Source organism: Plecotus auritus, assembly GCF_963455305.1.
Source record: "Plecotus auritus genome assembly, chromosome: 8".
Lineage (NCBI taxonomy): Eukaryota > Metazoa > Chordata > Mammalia > Chiroptera > Vespertilionidae > Plecotus > Plecotus auritus.
Window position 1 is genome coordinate 132,863,555 of NC_137782.1, and position 20,072 is coordinate 132,883,626.

The 20,072-nt window shown below is 46.4% G+C and overlaps 1 protein-coding gene across 4 annotated transcripts in view; it reads right to left on the bottom strand.

The window, feature by feature from the left end:
* Positions 1-20,072, bottom strand: part of ARHGAP25 (Rho GTPase activating protein 25) — an 80,799-nt gene that overhangs the window by 38,042 nt on the left and 22,685 nt on the right. For 2 of the 4 annotated variants that reach the window (XM_080684618.1, XM_080684621.1), the window contains exon 2: positions 908-1,107. In XM_080684618.1, coding sequence (XP_080540744.1) covers positions 908-1,107 — 200 coding nt within the window. Of the gene's footprint in view, positions 1-907; positions 1,108-1,712; positions 1,898-20,072 lie in introns of those variants that run through there. The other 2 variants (XM_080684620.1, XM_080684619.1) reach the window with 2 other exon arrangements.

Here is a 20,072-nt window from a genome sequence, read left to right on the forward strand (position 1 = left end):
CTCACAACTCCCACTGAGATGCTAAACATCATAACCTCTCACCTTGTGCCTCCTTCCTCTGTCCCTGAATCTATTTTCGGACACTGTATCGACAGCCATCTTTTTACAATGTAAGTCAAAGAATGTCCCCTTTCTCCCCATCACCCTCAGTGTAAACACTCAAGTCCTCATTATGGCATACAATGGCCTTTGCAGTGTGTCTCAATCCTTCCCCCGCCGCAACCTCTCTGACCTCATCCCCTCTGCTTCTTCTAGTCCTTAGCTCTGCTGATCCCACACTGCCCTCCTTGCTATTCCTCACACGTGCTCCGCCTCAGGGCCTTTGCACTGGCTAGCCCCTCTGCCGAAAGTGCTCTTCCGCCAGAGATGTGCCTGACTACTTGTCTCTCTTCCTTAGTCCTTGCTCAAATGTCACTCTCTTCATAGATCATTCGGACCACCGTTTTTTAAAATTGGAACACCTCCCTCAAACGCTCACCGGTTTATTCCAAGTACCCAGAACAGTGTTCTGGCATATAATAGATGCTCAATAAATATCGACTGAACAAACAAATAAATGAAAGCCCCCAAATCCATTTTCTTGACCCCAAATCCACTACCTCTGAACCCCCATACTCAACATTACCATCAAGACCACGTTGCCAGCCTTGACTTAGAGCTGCCTTAGGAAGTTCCATGGCGTTCACCTGGGGGTTTCCTGGAGGAGGGTCACCCTGTCATCTTTGCAACTCAGGTTACTTTTCTAGAAAATGGTGAAAAGGAGAGAGTAACCTCCTCTCAAATAAATGTGTGTCCAGTCCCAGTACGAAGGCCCCTGGGAGTTGACAGCGATTTAGCGGGCTCCACACCCGCCTCCTGCAGCCTAGGGAGAGAGCCCTGGTAATGGGACAGACAGCCTGGCTGGTACCTGTGGCTTAGTGTCCTCTTCGTCCTTGTAGTAGTAGAGCTGCTGCGCCCTCAGCACGAAGTACCGCTGCTGCCAGTTTTTCACGATGGACCGCTGCTTCTTCAGCCAGCCCATTTTGATGGGCCTTTCCAGCGGGTTGGGGGTGGACGAAGGGTGGAAGGCTGCCATCTGCTCGCCGGTCATCATGCTCCTGGACCGAGCTATGGAGAGGAACAGAGAGGCAGACTGACTGAGGGACATGAAGCAGTGTGCAGAGAGTGGGTGGAGAGGCCAGAGAGGAACCCCCGAGGGGGTGGAGAGGCGGCTGGGGCCCCAGCCAGGTCCTGCTCAGGGGTCCAGATCTGTATCAGAGAAAATCCCCCGTGACCCAGAGAGCTGCCTGCTCCCGCCGAGGCCAAGGCCGGCCGTCAGGAGCCCGAGGAGGAGGGGAGAGCCCGCGGCCCAGTGCGCACGCAGTCCGGCCGCTGGCCTCGGCCCCCTCATTCTGCAAAGCGAAAGATTGGCTGGAGACTTCTGAAGAGGAAGTGGCCGCAGCATCTGACAAAAGGTGCTTCCTTTTTCCTGCGTGGGAGTCGGTATCTGACAAGAGAGAGGAGAAAATAATGCCTCGCTCTGAGGGTTCAGGGTGAGTCCCACGCAGCTGCAGAGGCACCGGAAGCTGCCGGGCATTCTTCACCGAGGGGGAGCTGGTGTGTTTCGCTCTGGTCTCACTATCAAATAGGGCCCTTCCCCAACCGACCCCCAAAACCCAGACCCCCAAAACCCCGGGCCCTGTCCACACAGCCCGCATGCAAGAAGTTGGTACCTCCTGAATTTTCCTGATGAGTGTCATTGAGTGCCATTCTGTCCCCTGCTCACTGAGAGCTTTCGCAGCCTTTTCTACTGGACCAAGGGCCTCCCATAGCTGCGTTCTTGCTACCTTTTCAGTCCAGTTGTCCCTCCCATGTGGCTGATAGCACACAAGTGTTCGAAAGGAAAATGGATCTGCCAGCAGAACACGGAAGCAGAACTTGAATCCAAGCCCCCTAATCCACTGTATTGTGTTGTTGGCTTTTGTTTTTACATAAGAGCTCTGCCTGCCATTGGAACAGGACCAGATGTCCACACCTTTTCTCCACGGTAACTCCATCCAGAACAACTGTCTCCTTTTCTTTCCTCCACAGGGAGGGGGGAGGGGTGGTCACCCTGCCTGTGGCCCTGTTTCAACATGTCCTCTGAGCCTTACCTACCTCTTTGCCAAACAGTTTAACAGTGCCCTTGAAACCACCTTGGAGTTCCTCATCTCCTTGACCTTGAACTGTGTTCCACACTTGCCAGTCCCCAGTGTCTCCATTCCTCTCCTGGCTAGAGGAAGTCTCCATCTTACCATGCTTTTATTCAGCTTTTGTAGGTCCCCAGAACAGCCAGGACTGAACTAAGCCAACTCCACTCTCCGCTAGTTTCCTCCCACCTGGTTAGAGACCAGTGCTTTCTTTCCTGGCACTTTCACCCTGAGTGCATTCTGCAGCTTCTCTGTGCCTCAGTTTCCTCCCTGGTTAAGATCGGATAATAAGAGTCCCTACTCTATGGAGTTGTTATAGAGAGTAAACAAGCTTACAGCTATAAACCGTTTAGCACAGTCCCTGGTTCAAGGTAGCATATGTTACTCATTTTTATCAACAGGAGACTTTACTTCCTACTTCAAGGATGGAGATCAGCTTTGAGAGCTCCCTAAACTTACCCCTTCATTTCAAAAAGTCGCTCCATCATCCAGCTTTCTCTCTTCCTTCATTCCTATCCCTAATGCACTGAATTGACAACTTTTCCCATTGCTTTTGATTCCTTTCTATCTCATTCTAGGCCTGTGGTTTTCAAGCTTTATTTATGTTCATGACATACTTTCAAATACCAAAGTTGTGTATGGCATTAGAGAATCTTTCTCCCACTGACTCCAATTGTATAGTTATCATCCTGCTGACATGTCGCCTTTCAATCCTGTATTGCTGTCTGATGAGGACTCTGCCCTAACTGAGCTCCCTTGACCCTCACAAGGGGTCTGTGTTCTTGTCACATGCCAGCTGGTAGTCACCCCTTACCTCCCACCAGGGTCTGGAGAGGTCATACTATGTTGTACACAAGCGACAAGACATACTTGATTCAACAACCTCCTTCTGGACAGACATCATCAGATGAGTGCATATACTCAACTGTAGTAAAAAGTAATTTGACATTTTGATGACAGTTTAGCAGCATGGCTTTGCATCTGTGAGTCCTGGAACCCCTATTAAAATTCTTCTCAGATTCTCGCTCCTTAGTTAGCTGCTTGCTATCTTTCAGATCTTACATCTGTAACCCACAGAACAGGCATGGGGCTGGTCCCTTACGCTAAGGCTGTGTAAAACATTTGAAGGAACCATAGGAGGGTTTCAGCAGGAGTACAATGGGGAGGAGGGAATTGGAAGAACTGCATACGGCTCTGTGGCTCTCTAGCTCTGAGACTGTAACTTGCAAAGACTCATATCTGACCTTGAAAGAGAGTAAATAGTAGGGAGAAATGAAAAGTGGTTCACACACACACACAAATGGGGAAGACTGAGGCATTGTGGCAGATGCTGCGTGATTCTCTTCACCTTAATAGCCTCTGTGTGGCCTAACCCAGTGTGACTTTTGTCACTATGCAGCTGAAGCAACATTAGACTTGGGAGGGAGGGTGAGGGAGGCCCCCTCCTAGCAGGGGCATAATTTGGAGTCTTCACTTGGCTTCTGGATCATCATGTCACCATGAGGAGCCAGCACCAGAGAGGAGGAAAACAGACAGGTACCACCTGGTGATTATGAGGACTCAAGCTTCATGGGCTACTCCCAGAGATCCACAGAAGTCGTTGGAACCACCATAGGAGACAGGAGAACCTAAAGGTCTCCAACAGCACCGAAGTGGGATGGGGGCACAGGAGCCAAAAAACACTGCAGATTGAAGAGAATTAACTCTGCACAGAAGAACTCAGTTGCTGGGATATTATTCTATGGTTAGTTCTGAGAAATTGTTTATGCTCTGTTGTGGCAAACACAACAACCACAAAAATAAACAAACAAAACCCCAAGAAGCGTCTGTGCATTGCAGAATGGCCTGGCAAAGGCAGGAGTAGGTATGGGAATCTGATGTTCTTAGACCCAGCCAGGAGGGGTGTAGATGCCTTCGTGACAAGTAGACAGCCACCTGTCTGCCTGCATATTGTCAAGACCTTGACTAGCCATCTTTTATATTCCAGATACAACGCTGTTCACCCACACATGCACCGTGTTTCTTGAGTGCCTATGGCAGTCTCCAGCGTGGGTGGTGTGACTGCTGTCATGGGTCATGTGTTACAAGTTACAGTGTAGATGGCTCAGCGCAAACTTCCGCACTGCTGAAATTAGGCCCAAACATGGGGGAGATGACCAGCGGGGGGGGGGGGGGGGGGGGGGCGGGGCGGGGGACTCCAGTGACTAAGTAAGGCAACTTTCTGTCCTGTGTCAGGGTCATCTCCCATCTCAGCCCTCAGCGTTGCTCATCAACCAGGCATATCATGAGATGATTTAAATATCAAGGACGAAAGCCTACTGGGCCTTGAGTTTCACTTAGTTTTGACTAACCTTTCCTATTAGTTCCTTTGAACAGTCTCTCTTTGTGGGTGTGACTTGTTCCCGGATAAAGTAAACAAAGAAATCTGTTACTATTTATGGAGCTGTTTGTCATAATGAAAATAATAACTGTGATAAGCTTTGCTTGTGAGCCAGTCCTTGCACACTGTGTGCATGCTCCCAGCCCTTCAGGAAGGATTTCTGAACCAGGCTGTGGGCTAGAGAGTCGGCTGCAGGCAGACCAGGGAGGCAAGGCGGAAGGCACTTGCTAAGCATTTACAGAACACTCTGTACAAGGGGGAAATGAGGGCCTCGTGAAGTCAGCAACTCACCCCTACTGGAGTAGAGAGAGAAAGAACAGCCCCTTGCATTGTGCTTTCAATACAGTAGCCACTTGCCATGAGTGCCTATGTACATGAAAATGAAGTAAGAAACTAAATTCAGTTCCTCAGTCACACCAGCCACATTTCAAGTGCTCAGTAGCCCACTGTGGCTCTTGGCTAGAGTGGTGGACAACATAGACAGCATGTCCATCATCACAGGAAGTCCTATCGGTCAGCACTTCCCAGAATCTGAGTGTCATCATTACTAAACACGGGACAAAATAGGCCACAAAGGTTGGCCAGCATTTCATCAAATAGAGACATCAAGCTGGAGGGCCCAGAGAAAAAGTGGCTTCAGGTGGCAGAGAAGTTCAATCTTGATCTAACAGGTAACAGGGAGCCATTTTGTGTACCTTAGCAAGGGAGGCCCGTGATAAAATGTAGACAAGTTATGTAACTGTACTGCATGTGCTGGATTTTAGTGTGTGAATGAGTGAGGGCACCAGAAAGGAAAGGAGGGGAATAGAAGTGCACATTCCCAGGAATGTTGTTTCTGCAAAAATTGGCTGTTTTTTGCCTGAAGTTGGAGCAAGAGTAAATTAAAGAAGGAAGTATAGATGGCGAGGTCAACTTGGGAAGCATTACCACTTCCTTTCTTTATATTCCCATCTCTTGACTTCTAATCCCCCAAAATAACCAATCACAAAATCTTCTAGGGTCTACTTTTGAGATATTTCTTCTTTCTGCTCTCAATTTTGCCTCAGTTTAGATTCTATTTTAGTAGGCTCTGACATTGTAGGTGAGATGGAACAGTTCATCCAAAGCCAGAGGAACTACTAAAGGTGTTTCCTCAGTATGTTGGTATGAGCAGTACATTAGTCTAGGAACCATCTATATATATAAAAGGCTAGTGTGCAAATAGACCAGAACAACCTAACAACTGAACAATCAGTGTCGCTACGACGTGCACTGACCACCAGGGGGCACACGTGGAACATGGCAGGCATCGGCAGCAGGGGGCAGAGTGCGAAACAAGGCCGGCATAGGGTGTGGCGGGATGAGTGAGCAGGTGAGCAGGGCACTGGTCACTGTCATTGGGGCAAGCCTCTGGTGGTTACTGAAAATTCTTTGCTCCCGCATGCTGCAGTCCTGCCCAGCGCTCACACCTGCTGCTGGTGCCAGCCCCACTCACACCCACTACTGGAGCCTGGCGCAGGTCCTGATCTCTCGGCGCCATCAGCGGGTGCAAGTGGCAGCTGCTGGCCCCAATCACTTCGCACTGTCAGTGGGTGCAAGTGGGGCCAGCACCATGGCAGCAGTGGAAGTGGGGCTGCTGGCAGACAGGAGACCAGGGCTGCAGCAGGAGGGGCCATGTGGGGGCACAAAGGATGGGCCGAGACCCACCCCTGTGCCCACTGCAGCCTTGCAGCCCACAGTTCCTTTCAAGTTGCACGAATTTGTGCACTGGTCCCCTAGTGTTTAAATAAATTTGAAAAGGGAGTAGAATTTATATGGCATCTCCCCAGAAACCCTCTCCTGAACTACAGACCCATCTATCCAACTGCCTGCAGGAATCTTTGTGGGAATCTGAAGGTCACCATGTTGCTAGTTGAATTTACTACCTTCCCCCTCCTCACCTCCTACCATTCCCATACCCTGCACCAACAAATACACCCAAACCTGCTTTCCCTCCACTGGTCTCCATGATGTGCTGTGAATGACCTCTTCCAATCAACCAACCAAACCAGAAAGCTACCCCATTCCTACAGACATCAGAATCAAAAACTCTTTTTTTTCTGATCCAGCCTTCCCCACTACCCTGGCCTGGATTTTTTGGCCCTCTGCCCTCTCCTTGGATTTCTACAATAGTTCTCTGACCTGTCTCCTCCCATCAGACCCACCTCTAGTCCATTGATGACATCATTTATGGCATGGTCCTACTAAAATACAAATATGGCCATGTTATTCTCTGGCCTAAAAGCCTCTGATGACCCTCCAACATCTTTTTCCTAAAAGATGGAGGCTGAACTCCCTACCATGAGGCTCAGAGTCCTTTGTGGTTTTCCTAGTGCATTCCCTGCTCTTCCTGCATACCACCCCACACTTCATCCATGACAAAATGCTATTCCCCTTGCTGGAATATTCTCCCCATCCATGCCCCTCCACTCCTAATTTTACCTCTCGGAAAGCTCTCATTCATCTTTTAAGATTTAGTTCAGGCCACACCTCCAATGAGAAGCCTTCTCAGCCCAGCCAGACTCAGTTACTTGCTGGGCTCCGTTCCTTCTTAACTGGGTCATATGCCCATCAAAGCACTTACCTACCTGCCTGATCATTTTTCTTAATGTCTTTCCCCTCCACTAGAAGAAACGGGGACTCTTCCTTGATGCTTTGGCCTTGCTCATCCTTGTATCCCCAGCTCCTAACACAGTTCCTGACAAAGAGAAGGCAGGGTGAAATAGGACACAGGCTTTTACATACACAGCCTTGGATGAATCATGTTCTGTCTCTGGGGGTTTGCTTCCTTCTCTGTGAAATTGTGATAATAATACCTACCTTGAGAGGTGGCTAATCTATAAGTATTAATAATTATGAGTGGACAGGCTCCACCCACTATCTGCTTCTTAAAACATAGCTGTTATAAATGGAAGCTATTATTATTAGCACTATTCTTATAGTACTAGAGGCCCAGTGCATGAAATTCATGCACTGGTAGGGTCCCTAGGCCAAGCCGGGGATCAGGGTTGATCGGGGCCTTCTGGCTGCTGGCTGGGGCCTTCCTTCGTTCTGCGCCACCCCTTGGTGGTCAGCGCACATCATAGCAAGTTATCAAATTCTAGGTCTCCCGGTGGAACTCCCGAGGGGACACTTTGCATATTAGCCTTTTATATATATACATAGATGAACTCGATATTATGCTAAATGAGAGAAAAGAAAGAAGAAATGAAAGAGGCAAGGGATGAAGAAGGGAGAGAGAAAAAAGGCAAAAGAGAAGACTAGCTGGACATTGTACAATATTCCAGTTGCAAATCCAGAGACCTGAATTAGGATGGAGGCAGTAGGAAAGGAAAGAATAAGAGAGATAGTTGTGAGGCAGACCACCAGACCTCAGCAACTGTCTAAACAGGGAAGATTGGGAGGCAAAGAATTTGTGAGATTGTAGTCTGAGTTGCTCAGATAAGGTAGCCTTCTCTATCCACTCAGGTGATGCACATTGGCTAAGCACTGGGCATGGACATAAGATCAACCAGACATAACCCTGCCCCTGAGTAGCTCATAGACACAGGAGACCTGCTCATGGAAGCAGGGAAGGAAGCCAGAGAACAAGGTGGGTATGAACAGGTAGGGAGCCTGGTTCTGGCCATGATGAAATGTGAGGGTGGACTGAGGGCTTTAGACTTCCCAGAGTTCTCGGTTTGATAGGTAAAGCCTGTGGATTAAGAAAGAGGTTAGGGAGAAAAAGAGGTGCAAGCGAAAGCCAGGAGATTTGAGTGACATGAAAATCTCAGATCTGACTGCAGCTGCCACTTTGGCTTTGTCGGACGCAACTGCTCCACGGAGTGTCGCTACAACCGCCACAGCGAGTGTGCTGGCGTGGGGGCCGCGACCACTGCCTGCTCTGCCGCAACCACACCAAGGGCAGCCACTGTGAGCAGTGCCTCCTGCTGTTCGTGGGTTCTGCCGTGGGGGGCGGGACCTGCCGGCCCTGCCACACCTTCTGTCTTGGCAACAGCCACGTCTGTGTCTCCAGGAAGGCGCTTGAAATGGCTAGGAGGGAGCCAGAGAAGTACTCCCTGGATCCAGAGAAGATTGAAAACTGGGTGACAGAGGGTCCCAGCGAAGACGAGGCTGTGTGTGTAAACTGCCAGAATAACAGCTCTGGGGACAAAGCTGAGAGCTGCCTCCACGGCTACTTCCTCCTGGATGGGAAGTGTACCAAATGCCAGTGTAACGGCCATGCGGATACCTGTAATGACCATGACGGGACAGGCTGCCCGTCTCAGAACAACACAGAAATGGGCACCTGCCAGGGGAGCTCCCCCAGTGACTGCCAAGACTGCTACAAGTACCAGGTGCGGCTGGAGAAATGGGTCATGGGCCAAGGGCCCAGCAGCCCCAAGGGATCAGAGCTGGGAGGAGGCAGCCTTGCCCAGGCAGGACCGACATTGTGGTTTTGAACTCTGTGGTCATGGAGACAAGATCAGCATGACAGACTGTTTCTGAGCCCCAGTCAGTTTCAGACCCCAGGCAGGGATGCTGGACAACCCAGAAATGAGCCTCTTGTGGGGGAATCACTCCTGCTGGTGAGGAGACAGACTCCACTGTAGATAGTCACGACTTAAATGTTGCAAATGCCAGAAAACCCATCTTGTAGTAGCTTACACAAAAAAGAAATAGTATTGGCTCTCAAAAAAAAAAAGAAAAGAAAATCTCAGATCTGAAAAGTAACACAATAGATATTCCGAAACCAAAAGAAAGGATGAGCACAGAGGACTTGAGCATTGAAGAAAGCATTTTTTAAACATATATGTTTTTATTTATTTTAGAGAGTGAGGAAGGGAGAGGGAGAGATAGAAACATCAATGAGAGAGAAACATCACCATCGACCTGCTGCCTTCTGCATGCGCCGCACTGGGGATCGAGCCCACAACCCAGGCATGTGCCCTGACCAGAAATCAAACCAGTGACTCTTGGTGCATGGGCCCAAACTCAACCACTGAGCCACACCAGCCGGGCGAGGGAAGCATTTTTAACTTGAGACTATGGAGATAAACTTAGATACAAGACAGAAAAGATGTGTGGGCACATTATACAGAGAGAAAATAATGTTCGAATAAAAGATATATAGCACAGGTTCCCTTTAACAAAGAAACTCGTCTTTCTTATCCCTAACCAATCAGAAAAATTTATTGGGCACTTCTTATGCACAGGGAGGGCATGGTTTAAAAAATAAAGGAAACCATCTAAATTAGTGAACTTGAGACTTGTGGGGTTTCAAATATGTACTGTGCATCTGGCACATAAAAATGCAGTCTGCCACTCCCTGTTGCCATGGCTGCCTCAATTGCGGCCCATTTCATGATGTCATACTTGCCTTGAGTAAAAAAGTGGGATTAGCAATCAATTCATGGGTTACAAAGTGTTAAGGAGAGGTAAGCATCTAGTTTATCTGGTAAAATCCGAACGAGAAAAGAGTACCACTGATGAAAGTGTAGAATGGAAGCTCAACCATCAGGAAGTAGGTTCCCAGTGGCAGTGGTTTTTATATATTTTTCTTCACCAATGTAACCACACTTCCTAGAAGTGCATCTGGCCAATTGAAGGTACCCAATACATATTTGCTGAGTGAATCAGATGAACATTTTAGAATGAAATGTGAGCCACTATCGGGCATTTTATATTGGCAACAAATATTGGCCAGTTTACCTACTTGTGGGATTTCTAGACAATTGCCCCCTCAGCAGGGTGGCCAGTGGAAGATATCATTCCTGATGTAATAACAATCCACATCAATAGTGATATGTTTAATACAAACACTTTATAAGTCTAGTTTCATATAATGCTTACTCGAATGCTTTATGGTAAGCACTGTATTGTCATCCCCATGTTACCGACGAGCAACTGAAGCTCAGAGAAGTGAGATGGTCCGCCCCAGTTACACGACTAGAAATCTGATTTCAAAGCCCAGTATCCATGCAGCCCCTGGAGAAGCATGTATTCTAGTGGTGGGGAGAGGCATTGGCATTGAGAATCAGTGTGTAACAATTCACAGGGCTAGACAGTAAAGTGAATGAGAGATGGCATCCCTCTTCATCTGGGAAGGGAACAAAGCCACCCTTTCTAAACCATCAGGTGAGGCACCTGCCTCAGCCTCCACTCATTTTGCCTTAATATTTTGCGTAAACGAATTTGTGTTATTTTTTTCCATCCGATGTGTGCTCTGCAAGGCTCAGCTGGCCTTGGAACAAAAAGTGACAACGCAATGGCACTGAAACCTCAAGCGCATCGCGGGGCTGTGCTGATGCCCCAACAGGAAATAGACATATTAGGCAGTCCTACTGTGTCTTACCAGCCCTCTGCCCAAGCTCATTTGAAGAGATTTAAGGATTCTGACCAAAGCCCAATGTGGTCCAGGCGTGGGAGGGAGGAAAATGGAACTAACCTGAGGCGGGCCCAGTGCTCACAGCCAGCTCACAGCCCACGCCCCACCCCAGCTGAGAAGGGAGCTGCTGGGGGACGTGTGAAGTAGCAGACACAACATCACTGCCTCCCTGATAAACAGGGATTCCTACACCGTTGCCTATATCCTGCTCGCGCGCGCACGCACACACACACACACACACACACACACACATGCACGCACACATGCACACACACAATCCCCACATGCTCCATCCCCCGTACACCACACACATGCAGACACTCAGTCTGTCCAATTATCACACAGGGAAGATGGCCCACATAAGAGAATATTAGGTCTTCTTAACTTCAGAAACTCCAGTCTTGCTTTCTCGATCCCCTTTTTCCCCCTCTCCAAAGCCAACTGCCCTCCAGGATAAATCCGCCCCCCCTCCGCCCCCCCATTCAGGAGGGTGGGGAACTTTTAACATCTTTCCACTTTCAAAACCTGGCATGTAGAGTTCAGGGTGAATTTATCTTGCGATTACTCTCCTAGATTTTTTTTAATTCTAAGTTTCATTTTTAACTTTGGTATAGGGAAAACTCTGCCCCATGTCAAAGGCAACAAGCTGTGACTGAGGACAGCAAAGGGGCTTGCCCTGTGCGTGCACCTGCGATTCAATCACACAGGGTTTTCAGCACTCTCACAGGGGAGACAAATTTACCCTCATTAAAAAAAAAAAGGATCTAAAAGTTGTTCCCTGGCTGCCTGCTACCATTTGCAGGAATTGAGCAGGTTTAATTTCCCCATGTTCTATTGCTTGTAGAAATGTCCTTCATTGTTTCACAAGTGAGCATTTCAACCCAAAAGAGCAAATTCTGCTTAGGAAAGGGACTTAGCATACATGGCTATGACTTTTGCAGGAAGAGGCAAAAATGTGGCATCGGTAGCAATAGGAGAGAGAGAGAGAGAGAGAGAGAGAGAGAGAGAGAGAGAGAGAGAGAGAGAGGAAAAGAGAAGGTGGGGTAGAGACAGGGAGGAAGGGAGAGAGAGAAAATTGGTTTTCTGTTTCTTCTTAGGTTTGCAAAGTCTTTTGCACTCTGGTAAATTCACTTGACTGGATGCCTTCCCGGGTCACCCCTCTGGTGTGCTTGTGTGTTTCACAGGAATTTCCAGCGCAGTTGCTTCTTGTGGGTGTATGGCTCTATCAGTTGCAACACTTCACAGCCCCCTCTGCCTATTTTTGCATAACAGGAAGCCGAGTATAATAACAAGAAGCTTACAGAATTGTGACTGCTTCCTCCTAAGCACTGCCAGGGCTGCCTATTCCTCAGCACAAGGAGAAGTGGAGATTTGGCAATTGTTGTAGACGATATGGCTGTTTAACTCTGTATCAAGCTAACAGCCTTCCCAGACAGCCACGTAAAGAAGGCCTTGGTGTCACGCAAGACTATGGGACGTTGTGCTCTGCAGCAACATGGTGTGATAAAGCAAGAGGGCATTAGAGGTACTGACCTTTTCATTGTCAAAGCCAGTCATTTGTTCTAAGTTAGAGATTTTGCTCAGTCACTAATATTTGTACTTAAAGTATTTGTATTTTATAGAGTCAAATGAATTCCGTGGCCCTCGCAGCCACAGCAGCAATACAGCCCTGGCAATGCTCAAGGACTAGTACCGATGATCAAGCACTCAGCCTTGACTATGTCACTCTTGGGGCCTTCACTGGATTTCAGAAATAGTGATCTTTAACCTTGTATTTCTATTAAGAATGTGAACCAGGAACAATTCTTGCAGTGGGATGGGCCTTGCATGTAAGTCATAAATGATTCTCTTGTTCTACAACCTGATAAAAATATTCTATTAAATATTAACACAATTAGATTATGGATAGAGAATATGATACCAATAAATTACTAATTAGTTTTGGTAAGTGTGATCAGGCAATGCAGCTGTGATATCACTGTAATTAGGCAGTTATTAATAATAGGAAAGGAGCAAAAGGAAGGTCAGACATTCTAAGTGTGTCATTTGGGCAGCTTCACCAGGAAGCTGTGATTTCACACTCCCCAGGGAACCACCAGCCCATTCTCTGCAGGTTACTGGGGGAAGGGGCGGGACAAAGGGGAAGATGGGCATATGCACAGTGAGTCGAGATGACATAGGTGAGATACTTGCCTATCAGTCAAGCCTGGGGAACCATGGATTGGCTAGAGTAGGCAAGGCCACTGCAAACCCACAAAAATTTGCGACTGCAAAATCCCTCAAAGGAGCTCTCTTGTGACTCTTGGCTCTCTAGTTCCTTTGGTTTTGCTCCTGCTTCCTGCATTTGCCCATGTTTCCTCCATAGCCATGTGACCCTTCAGACCCCATATGCAATGTACTGATGGACTGCAGCAGGAACCACACACTAAACTAGCCTGATGCTGGATTGGATTATTCCCTAACATAGTACAGAGACTCTGGACACTGACTTTGATTTTAGCTCTACTGAAAGCAAAATGGGACTTCTGTGGTGGGTCTGAGGGAAATGGGACCTTGGAAACTCAGGGGATTGATCCACAGAAATAAAGCTTCCTACGATATTTCATCTTCCCGTGCAAATCTCAGAAAATTCCTTTTTTTGGGATATCGCAAAGAGCCCATTCCCACTAGCAACCAGTGGAGATCTGGAGGTCTCTCCACCAATAACTATTTAAAAAATTAAATGTTCATATTTTTAAAGATGTATACTTGAGCATGAGGAATAAAAACACAGTGCCTGGGATTTGCTTAAAAACATCTCAGCAGAGGAAAACCAAGATGGCGGCATAGGTAAACACCTAAACTGCTGCCTCGCACAACAATTTCAAAACTACAACTAAAAGACAGAACGGACACCATCCAGAACCGCAGGAAAGCTGACTGAGTGAAAATTCTACAACTAGAAGGATAGAGAAAAGCTCACAGAGAATTGGAGGTACGGCAAAGGGTCTTTGTGCGCGCAGAGAGGAAGGGCGGCTGAGAGCCTGGCTGACTTTCTCTGGCGGAAGGGGGAAGGGAGCCCCTGACCGAACTGAACCCTGGTTCTGACTGCACTGAAACCCTGTTCCGGGCGAGCCCCTGGGGACCCACGCTCTTGTGGGGGGAGTCTGGACTCTCGGGCGGAGACTCAGGAGCCAGGGAAGGCGGAGGACTGAAAGTCCGCTCGCGCCAGTGCGCACAAAGGTTGCGGAGGCTGCCACAGGCATTCCCTAGCGGAAGGGAGTGAGAGGCTCCTGACGGCACTGAACCTCAGTTCTGACTGAAGTGAGCCCCAGTTCTGACTGCAGTGAACCCCAGTTCCAGGCGAGCCCCTGGGGACCCACGCTCTTGTGGGGGGAGTCTGGACTCTCGGGCGGAGACTCAGGAGCCGGGGAAGGCGGAGGACTGAAAGTCCGCGCGCGCACCAGTGCGCACAAAGGCTGAGGAGGCTGCCACAGGCTTTCCCTAGCGGAAGGGAGTGAGAGGCTCCTGACGGCACTGAACCTCAGTTCTGACTGTAGTGAGCCCCAGTTCTGACTGCAGTGAACCCCAGTTCCAGGCGAGCCCCTGGGGACCCACGCTCTTGTGGGGGGAGTCTGGACTCTCGGGCGGAGAATCGGGAGCCGGGAAGGCAGAGGACTGAAGGCACACACGTGCGCGCAAGGGCAAGGCTGACGGGAAGCCAAGACTGAGACTCCACCCCATCCAAGCTGAGCACAGAGGCTATTGCAATTTGGCAAGTCTAATCCTATAAGGCTGTCTCCAGCACCGGACTTCTCCCAGCATAGACACAGCTGATCCTTACAGCCAACTGGCCTGGAGGTCAATTCTTCCCAGTTACACCAACAACAATCAAGACTTAATTACAACAAGGCTGTACACACAGTCCACAAAGGGGTGCACCAAGAGTGTCCACCTCAGGTTAACTGGGGAGGCAGACCCACTAGGCCAAATTAGAAACCTAGCACACAAATCTACCAACCCAGGGAAGCAGTGAAAATGCAGCGTCTAAGAATCAGATCACAAACAAAAGAAATGGAGGAAAACAAACGACTGGACATAGAATTCAAAACCACAGTTATAAGGCTTTTTAAGAATATCCTAGAAAAGGCCGATAAATATAACGAGACCCTCAAAGATATGAAAAAGGACCAACTAGAAATTAAACATACACTGACTGAAATAAAAAATATTATACAGAGACCCAAAAACAGACAAGAGGAACACAAAAATCAAGTCAAAGAATTGAAATACAAAGAAGCAAAAAACACTCAACCGAAAAAGCAAAAAGCAAAAAAAAAAATCCAAAAAGTTGAAGATAATCTAAGAAGACTCTGGGACAACTTCAGGCGTACCAACATCAGAATTATGGGGGTGCCAGAAGAAGAGAGAGAGCAAGATACTGAAAACCTATTTGAAGAAATAATGACCAAAAACTTCCCCCACCTGGTGAAAGAAATAGACTTACAAGTCCAGGAAGCCCACAGAACCCCAAACAAAAGGAATCCAAAGAGGACTACACCAAGACACATCATAATTAAAATGCCAAGAGCAAAAGACAAAGAGAGAATATTAAAAGCAGCAAGAGAAAAACAGTTAATTACCTACAAGGGAGCACCCATACGACTGTCAGCTGACTTTTCAACAGAAACTATGCAGGCCAGACGGGAGTGGCAAGAAATTTTCAATGTGATGAGTAGCAAGAACCTACAACCAAGATTACTCTACCCAGCAAAGCTATCATTCAGAATTGAAGGGCAGATAAAGAGTTTCACAGACAAGAAAAAGCTAAAGGAGTTCATCACCACCAAACCAGTATTATATGAAATGCTGAAAGGTATTCTTAAAGAAGAGGAAGAAGAAAAAAGGAAAGATAAAAATTATGAACAACAAATACATATCTATCAACAAGTGAACCTAAAAATCAAGTAAATTAAAAACCTGAGGAACAGAACAATCTGGTGAATATAATAGAATCAGGGGCATAGAAAGGGAGTGGACTGATAATTCTCAGGGGGAAAGGGGTATGGGGGGGTTCATAAAGAGACTGGACAAAAATCATACACCTATGGATGAGGACAGTGGGGGGTAGGTAAGGGCAGAAGGTGGGGTGGGAAATGGGTGGAGGGGAGCTATGGGGGAAAAAAGGAGAAATAATTGTAATAATCTGAATAAAGATTTATTTAATAAAAAAAATAAATAAAATAAAATAAAATAAAATAAAATAAAATAAAATAAAATAATAGAGAAATAAATGTAGGGGCCAAAAAAAAAAAACAAAAACAAAAACATCTCAGCAAAGAAACAAAATAAAAGGAAAAGAAAGGGATAGATAAAGCAAATGTGACAAAACCGTGATAATTACTGAATTTCAGTAATAGATATACATGGAGGTTTAGTATACTTATTCTCTTCGTTGCGGTTTGAAATATGTATATAATAAAAACACTCTTTTTCAAGATTCTATTAGGCTTTTTTTTCACACATCAGCTATCACCCTGAACTTCAACTTGCTCGTTTTCCCAGGCCTGAATTTCCAGACCTGTTAGTGACTTCTCTGAGCACAGCAGAATGATACTATGCAGATGCTGTACCACACACGTACACATTCCCTCCAGAACAGACCCTGCCCGTCCATTTCCCCTGCACTGTCATTTTATCAGTTAATGAAGGGGAAGAACCGAGAGACTCCTGATGTTTCCAGTTAGGGATAGTATTTCCTGTAAAGACAAGTTTTCTTCAGTTAGTGATGTTGATGGTGTGTGTGTGTGTGTGTGTGTGTGTGTGTGTGTGTGTGTGTGTGTGTGAAAGAGGAGTGGACAGCCCCACTTTGAAAAAGAGTGGTTGCATGAAAGGCTTTGTCTCACATGACAATTCCTTTTGACTGGGAGTAATGTCTGGGACATCTGGGGCCTAGTACAGGCACACTAGAAGAATGGAGTGACTAGTTATCAGTGTTTGCAGTGGCACAAGTTGGAGGAACTGATAGCCTACAGTCTATCAGTGTAACACGATCATCAACACTTGATAGCTCCTCGGGCCCTGTGGTAGAGGGGCAGGCAGTATGGTGCAGTGAAAGGTGTATCTGATTATGTATCAAGAGACCCAGGTTCAAGTTCTAGCTCAGACATAAGCCAGATGTGCAATTCTCTGGGCCTTTTTGAGCCTTCATTTCCTCATTTGTAAAATTACAGGATAGAAATAAACCATCTTGAATGCATATTCAACTCTAAATTTTTTGATTGACCTATAAAACATCTCTCAGCCAACTGCTTTGTGTAGTAATCCTATTGTAGGTGCAATGCATCAAACTTAATTTGCCAACTGATGCAGGACTCCATTTCTACACCAAAAACATATGCCTCCAGAGATGCATTCCATTAATTGATTAAGAAAAGTTGATTTTTCAAAATACATACTCTGGATGATTTTGATTAAACGAGATGGTTTGATAAGTTTCTGGTTAGACTGTTTATGAATTTTAATACTAGGTTAAAGAAGATCCCCTTTGCAGTCCCCTTAGAAACGCAGGGTGCGAAGTTGGAAGACAAAAGTCACTGTAACTATTGCTCAAGGACTGACAGCTCAATAGGCTGTGTGGCCTATTTATTCTGGGGTAATGCCTTAACTCCCAAATATCACAGAGCCACCAACTTCTGGATAGATGTCTCCAACTCTAAACCAGACTTTCCATATCCCTTTTAATCAAGGAAGTCTTCTAAGAATTTAGTTAAAGCAATAATATATGTATATTAAGTTTATTTACAAATGTATTCACTGCAGTAAAAAATGTATACAACTAAATGTCTAATAACACAGATTCGGTTGAATGAAGTATGCTATATCTATAAAGTAAAATACTATGTAGCCTTAAAGTAAATGCTTTATTGGCTTACAGGACATGGGAACACATTGAATTTATGAGTAAAGTCAAAAATTGCTTCTTCCAAAATAGTATATATAGGGTAAGTACATTTTGTTAAAAAAAATACATGTTATACACACACATTGTGACATATGAAAAGCATAGATACACATGAGGTGTAGCACAGAAAAACAAAATGGCAAGATTCACATAAGACTGATTATTTTCCAGAGATGTTGGATTATGGCTAATTTTTCTGTCTTCTATTTGCTGTCATTTTTTTCATTTAAAAAAAAAGAAGTTATTTGTAAATGCTCTATGTCAGTTTTCTCTTCAATGACCTGAAGGCTGGGTTTCCCAATCTACACATTTTAGGACTTAAAGTGGGTCAAGAGAAAGATGAAATCACTGAGAGGAATCTGTCCCAATGTTAGGAAGAATTTACAGAATCTAAACCAAAGCAAATTCCAAAAATTTTGAAATTGAGCATTTCGAGAGCTAGCTCTGTCACCTTGGGCAAATCACCCTTCTGTGCCCAATGGGACATTGCATCAGCAAGAGACAATATATGTGTCCTTTATGACATGTAAAATAGGTATAGATTTGCTTATTATTCTTGTTGTCGTTAACAAGGTTTATACATATATAAAATGAGGTTGTTGACGAAGATGCTTGCTAAGATCCTTCTCAGCCCCCCAGTTCTTATGTCCTTTGCATACTAACAGTTTCTACCAGTACCATAATGTATGCAGAGTATACAAGTAGAGAAAGGGCAGCAGATGAGGGGTTCACTATTTGGGAAAGAATATAAAGAAAAAAGCACTCTGGGAAGGAAAGGACCAGTACAACTTGGAGCTGTCAGCTAAGACATCCCAGAACCCATAGATCCTGACCATGTTCTTTGGGGCTAAGAAGAAAGGGCAGGGGGAATTCCAAGGGAGCATGAAGGGGGTTACTCTAAGAGCGCTCAGGAAGGAAGAACCACTTGGAATTCCATGCGGTTTGACCTCATGGTGTAACAGTTACATTTCCAAATTTCCATTGCAATAACCAAAGCATTGCTTCAGTGATAATGAAAGAAAATTGGGAAATGAAAGTAAAAGTAAGGAAGGATGCTATCTGTGTGCTATCTGTTGGGAGGATTTCTATAAGATGTCAGATGGTGGCCATTGACCTGACAGAAAAGCTAACCAACCCAGAATGGGGGCTAGAATGTTCCAGAAAGAATCTGCACCAACATCCAGAAAACAGCATCACTGCTGGAGGCGGGGGACAGATGGAGACCCCAAGAGCCACTTCCGGAAGTGCTCACAGAACAGAGGCCTGGCTGGGACATGTGACTGCCAGCACACCCCAGGTGCCCCGAGTCCCGCCAGAGAAATCAATGGTGGCCCTGTCCTAAACTGAGGCACTGCACTGATAAGGGTAGGAAATAGGAGAAAAAGAAGCTCCCTGAACAGAGGAGGAACTCTTTAAACTGGACACTTCTTAAAACATTACCCGTAAGCGTACCCTGCCACCCAGCCATTCCACATCTAGGAATCTACCCATGGGAAGTGAGGCAGACGTCCACAAAACTTCCATGCAAATGTCCCCAGCAGCAGTATTCATAATGTTCAAACTGGGAACAGTCCAGGCTCCATCAGCTGGTGGATGGTAAACACAATGCGGGATAGCCAGGCTGTGCAACACCACCCCAAAATAAAAAGAAATGAAGTACTGACACATGCTACACATGGTGAACCTCAGAAACATTATGCTAAGAGAAGGAAGCTGAATGCAAAAGACAACGTATTATGAGTCCATGTATAAAAAATACCCACAAATGGCAATCCTCTAGGGACAGAAAGCAGATGAGTGGTTGCCTGGGGCTGAGGGTCAGAGCAAGGACTGATCGGAAATGGCAGGAGGCAACCTTCTGGGGTGGTGAAGATGTTTTAAAGCTGCACTGGACTTCCCTGGGATGGTGTTTCTCGTAGTTAGAGCCAGCCTGCAGACCAAATGGTCTCAGGTTCAATTCCTGGTACGGGTACGTACCTAGGTTGCAGATTTGATCCCTGGTCCCGGTCCGGGTGCATGCAGAAGGTAGCCAATTGATAGGTCTCTCTCACATTAATGTCTCTCTCTCTCTCCCCAACCCCTACCTCCCGCCCTTCCACTCTCTCTCTAAAAACCAATGGAAAAAATATCCTTGGGTGAGGATTAACAATAAAGACACTGCATTGTACTGATGCTGTATGTTATAAATTTATTAAA